Raw genomic sequence first — 5,081 nt, 5'->3', positions numbered from 1 at the left:
GAGGATGTTACAGTAAAAGAGGAGGAGGCAGAGAGAGAGGAGGATGTTACAGTAAAAGAAGAGGAGGCAGAGAGAGAGGAGGATGTTACAGTAAAAGAAGAGGAGGCAGAGAGAGAGGAGGATGCAGTTTTTGGAGTGAAAAAGGAGAGGGAGATGACTGTCACATCGAAAAAGGAGGAGGAGGACGAAGAGGAGGAAACTGGACATCTGGGCCCAGTTTCCCAAACGCATCTTAAGGCATCCAATGGTTCTAACGATTAACTTAGCCGTAAGATGGTTATGAGAAACCGGGCCGTGATTAACACTAGTAAGTACTGTCTTAAAACCAGAGGAACAAACTGCAGTTGTTGAACTGATGTGTGGTATTAAAGGGGAAATATGCAATCGCTACATTTCTATTATTTATAGCCATTGATTCTTGAAGAATATAACACATGCCTCATGAGCTTAGTTCAACTGTTGTACCCCATCAGAACCCCAAACAAGCTTTTTTTACGCCAATGTTTAGAAACATAGTAAACCAACACTGTATAGCTTCAACATGGTTAAAACTATAATGTTGATATCATCGATGGTCAGTCCTTGCATCCACAGGTGTGTCTATGAATTTGAGAGTAGTTGCATTTCTCCAGCCCCATCCATCATCTTATGACCAAAACAGTGGTGGAATGACATCTTTGTTATTGTTTTGAACTGCAGATTGGTTGGTTGGTTGATTTGGCTTTTTTAAAGGGACAACCTAGGATTTAAACAGCAACAAAATGGCTGCCCTGAGACTTGGTTTGGTAAACAGCTGAGGGATGGGGGCTGGAGAAATATAACCACTCACCAGTGGTTTGAGTTCAGCTCTGGGCTTCCCCCTGAATTCACTACACTATGAATACGTTTATAATGTTATTGTCTGCTTGATTTACAGTCGCGTCTCATTACTCTGTTTGGACACGGAGATACTTAGCTCATCTGTAGAGAACTGTTACTTGATGGATAGGCTATTGCACAACACACAGAGCTATTTTCCTTCATTCAGGACATTTAGAATGACAACACATTACAGAGTAGCCTAGTGGGATTATTCACAAAATTATCTGGTGATCAGGTTATGAAATGTCATGACAAAGATATTTTAGTTTCCATGTTTCACCTGAAATATTAAATGATTTATAATCCTAGGTCTATGTTGTTGTTAGGTGAAGTTATGGGTCCTACAGTAGGTCTATGTTGTTGTTAGGTGAAGTTCTGGGTCCTACAGTAGGTCTATGTTGTTGTTAGGTGAAGTTATGGGTCCTACAGTAGGTCTATGTTATTGTTAGGTGAAGTTATGGGTCCTACAGTATGTCTATATTGTTGTTAGGTGAAGTTATGGGTCCTACAGTATGTCTATGTTGTCGTTAGATGAAGTTATGGGTCCTACAGTAGGTCTATGTTATTGTTAGGTGAAGTTATAGGTTATTGTTAGGTGAAGTTCTGGGTCCTACAGTAGGTCTATGTTATTGTTAGGTGAAGTTATGGGTCCTACACTGGGTCTATGTTATTGTTAGGTGAAGTTATGGGTCCTACAGTAGGTCTATGTTGTTGTTAGGTGAAGTTATGGGTCCTACAGTAGGTCTATGTTGTTGTTAGGTGAAGTTATGGGTCCTACAGTAGGTCTATGTTATTGTTAGGTGAAGTTATGGGTCCTACAGTAGGTCTATGTTGTTGTTAGGTGAAGTTATGGGTCCTACAGTAGGTATATGTTATTGTTAGGTGAAGTTATGGGTCCTACAGTTGGTCTATGTTGTTGTTAGGTGAAGTTCTGGGTCCTACAGTAGGTCTGTGTTATTGTTAGGTGAAGTTATGGGTCCTACAGTAGATATATGTTGTTATTAGGTGAAGTTATGGGTCCTACAGTAGGCCTGTGTTATTGTTAGGTGAAGTTATGGGTCCTACAGTAGGTCTATGTTGTTGTTAGGTGAAGTTATGGGTCCTACAGTAGGTCTATGTTGTTAGGTGAAGTTATGGTTCCTACAGTATGTCTATGTTGTTAGGTGAAGTTATGGTTCCTACAGTAGGTCTATGTTATTGTTAGGTGAAGTTCTGGGTCCTACAGTAGGTCTATGTTATTGGTATAACTAGCGGTTTCCGCATTAGCATGGAGGAGTTTCTGCAACCAAATTGCGTGTGCATTGCCCTCATGCGCCTATTTTAGCAAACACAGAAAGGGGCCTATATTGGTGACCAAAGGTTGCCTGGAACACTGCTTAGGGGTTCAGCAACTGTAATAACTTATTTCTAGCCGACAATCATCGATGTTACTACTAATGTGGAAAAAAGACTAAATATGACTATTGTTGCTCACTTGACTGTCTTAAGACAATTGTCAAGTAATTTTAACATTCATTACAGACGTCAATTGTTATACAACATCATGGCTACGCTGTTGGCATCACCTTTTACAGTGGATTTCTGCTGTTGTGGGCCTTTAACCATCTGTCTGACTTGTTGTTCACACAGGAGAGAGACGTGACTATCGTGGATCCTCTGGGGAGCCTCAACAACATCATGATGCCAACGAGACAGAGAAGAGTCCCTCCCGATCAGAACACCTCAAGAAACACCAGAGGAGACCCACAGGGAAGAAATCTCACTGCTGCTCTGACTGTGGGAAGAGTTACTTAAGATCAAATTCACTAAAAGTACACATGAGAATTCACACTGGAGAGAAACCTTATAGCTGTGATCAATGTGGGAAGAGTTTTACTACATCTAGCCATCTGATTGTACACCAGAGAACACACACAGGAGAAAAATCTTATAGCTGTGGTCAATGTGGGAATAGTTTTACTACATCTAGCTATCGGATTGTACACCAGAGAACACACACAGGAGACAAATCGTATAGCTGTGATCAATGTGGGAAGAGTTTTACTACATCTAGCCATCGGATTGTACACCAGAGAACACACACAGGAGACAAATCGTATAGCTGTGATCAATGTGGGAAAAGTTTTACTCAGTCAAGCAGCCTGTTATCACACCAGAGAAAACACACAGGAGAGAAACCTTTTAGCTGTTATCAATGTGGGAAAAGTTTTACTCAGTCAAGCAACCTGGTATCACACCAGAGAACACACACAGGAGAGAAACCTTATAGTTGTGAACAATGTGGGAAGAGTTTTACTACATCCAGCCATCTGATTATACACCAGAGAACACACACAGGAGAGAAACCTTATAGCTGTGATCAATGTGGGAAGAGTTTTACTACATCTAGCCATCGGATTGTACACCAGAGAACACACACAGGAGACAAATCGTATAGCTGTGATCAATGTGGGAAAAGTTTTACTCAGTCAAGCAGCCTGTTATCACACCAGAGAAAACACACAGGAGAGAAACCTTTTAGCTGTTATCAATGTGGGAAAAGTTTTACTCAGTCAAGCAACCTGGTATCACACCAGAGAACACACACAGGAGAGAAACCTTATAGCTGTGATCAATGTGGGAAGAGTTTTACTACATCTAGCCATCTGATTGTACACCAGAGGACACACCCAGGAGAGAAACCTCATAGCTGTGATCAATGTGACAAGCGATACTCTGATAAAAGATCTCTGATCAAACATCAGAAAATACATTAATGAAGGAGTTGTTTCATGATATCAATGAAATAATGTCACAATGTAGAATGTTTTAACATTGTAGTAGGAGTATTTTAATGATGTCACAATGTCGAATGTTTTAACATTGTAGTAGGAGTATTTTAATAATGTCACAATGTAGAATGTTTTCACATTGTAGTAGGAGTATTTTAATGATGTCACAATGTATAATGTTTTAACATTGTAGAAGGAGTATTTTAATAATGTCATAATGTAGAACACTAAACGTTTGCCCCTTGTTCCATTGATTTCAGCATGATATGGATATTAACCTCATCAGGGGAAAATCCAGGCTATATATATATATATCCAGTACTATTTATGTGATTTAACAAAAAGTGACTAACAAAAAAAGAGCTGTGTTACACTTACAGCATTGGTGACCCACTTGAATCAAAATGTAGCTAGATGTTTTCTACAAGTTGTCCTCTAACCAGTGATGTACACATTATTCCCAGATTCCATGTGGTTTTTGAGCTGTTAGTTTTAACATGACATGCAACCTCATCTCCCCACTCTCACGCAAATGATTTCAACATGATATAGATGAGTGATGACAAATAAATGTTAAGTTCCTTTGTTTAGGGACCTCTATGCCGGGCAATTCCATGGAAGAACTGACTCTTCATTCTTAGTACTTGGCTTTTATACAGTCTGATCCTTACATAACATTCTAACCACTAGGCTACCCTGCTGCCCCAATAATACACTAAATACATGTAATATAGTCTATACAGTCTGATCCTTACATAACATTCTAACCACTAGGCTACCCTGCCGCCCCAATAATACACTAAATACATGTAATATAGTCTATACAGTCTGATCCTTACATAACATTCTAACCACTAGGCTACCCTGCTGCCCCAATAATACACTAAATACATGTAATATAGTCTATACAGTCTGATCCTTACATAACATTCTAACCACTAGGCTACCCTGCTGCCCCAATAATACACTAAATACATGTAATATAGTCTATACAGTCTGATCCTTACATAACATTCTAACCACTAGGCTACCCTGCCGCCCCAATAATACACTAAATACATGTAATATAGTCTATACAGTCTGATCCTTACATAACATTCTAACCACTAGGCTACCCTGCTGCCCCAATAATACACTAAATACATGTAATATAGTCTATACAGTCTGATCCTTACATAACATTCTAACCACTAGGCTACCCTGCTGCCCCAATAATACACTAAATACATGTAATATAGTCTATACAGTCTGATCCTTACATAACATTCTAACCACTAGGCTACCCTGCCGCCCCAATAATACACTAAATACATGTAATATAGTCTATACAGTCTGATCCTTACATAACACTCTAACCACTACCCTGCCACCCCAATAATACACTAAATACATGTAATATAGTCTATACAGTCTGATCCTTACATAACATTCTAACCACTACCCTGCCGC

At 39.4% G+C, this 5,081-nt stretch overlaps 1 protein-coding gene across 1 annotated transcript; it reads left to right on the top strand.

Moving 5' to 3' along the window:
• Positions 1-218: 218 nt before the first annotated feature.
• LOC129844020 (zinc finger protein 239-like) lies at positions 219-4,242 on the top strand. Its single transcript, XM_055912390.1, has 2 exons — positions 219-307; positions 2,491-4,242. The coding sequence occupies exons 1-2, from the start codon at positions 274-276 to the stop codon at positions 3,615-3,617; spliced, it is 1,161 nt and encodes a 386-aa protein (XP_055768365.1). The 5' UTR covers positions 219-273; the 3' UTR covers positions 3,618-4,242.
• Positions 4,243-5,081: the final 839 nt, after the last annotated feature.

This window comes from Salvelinus fontinalis, unplaced genomic scaffold (assembly GCF_029448725.1).
Source record: "Salvelinus fontinalis isolate EN_2023a unplaced genomic scaffold, ASM2944872v1 scaffold_0166, whole genome shotgun sequence".
Taxonomy (NCBI): domain Eukaryota; kingdom Metazoa; phylum Chordata; class Actinopteri; order Salmoniformes; family Salmonidae; genus Salvelinus; species Salvelinus fontinalis.
This window is presented reverse-complemented; position numbering and strand designations above follow the sequence as displayed.

Coding starts and splice junctions, on each gene's coding strand:
- LOC129844020 (XM_055912390.1), top strand. CDS start 274: ATGGTTATGAGAAACCGGGCCGTGATTAACACTA. Junction 308..2,490: donor CCGGGCCGTGATTAACACTA/GTAAGTACTGTC, acceptor TTGTTCACACAG/GAGAGAGACGTGACTATCGT.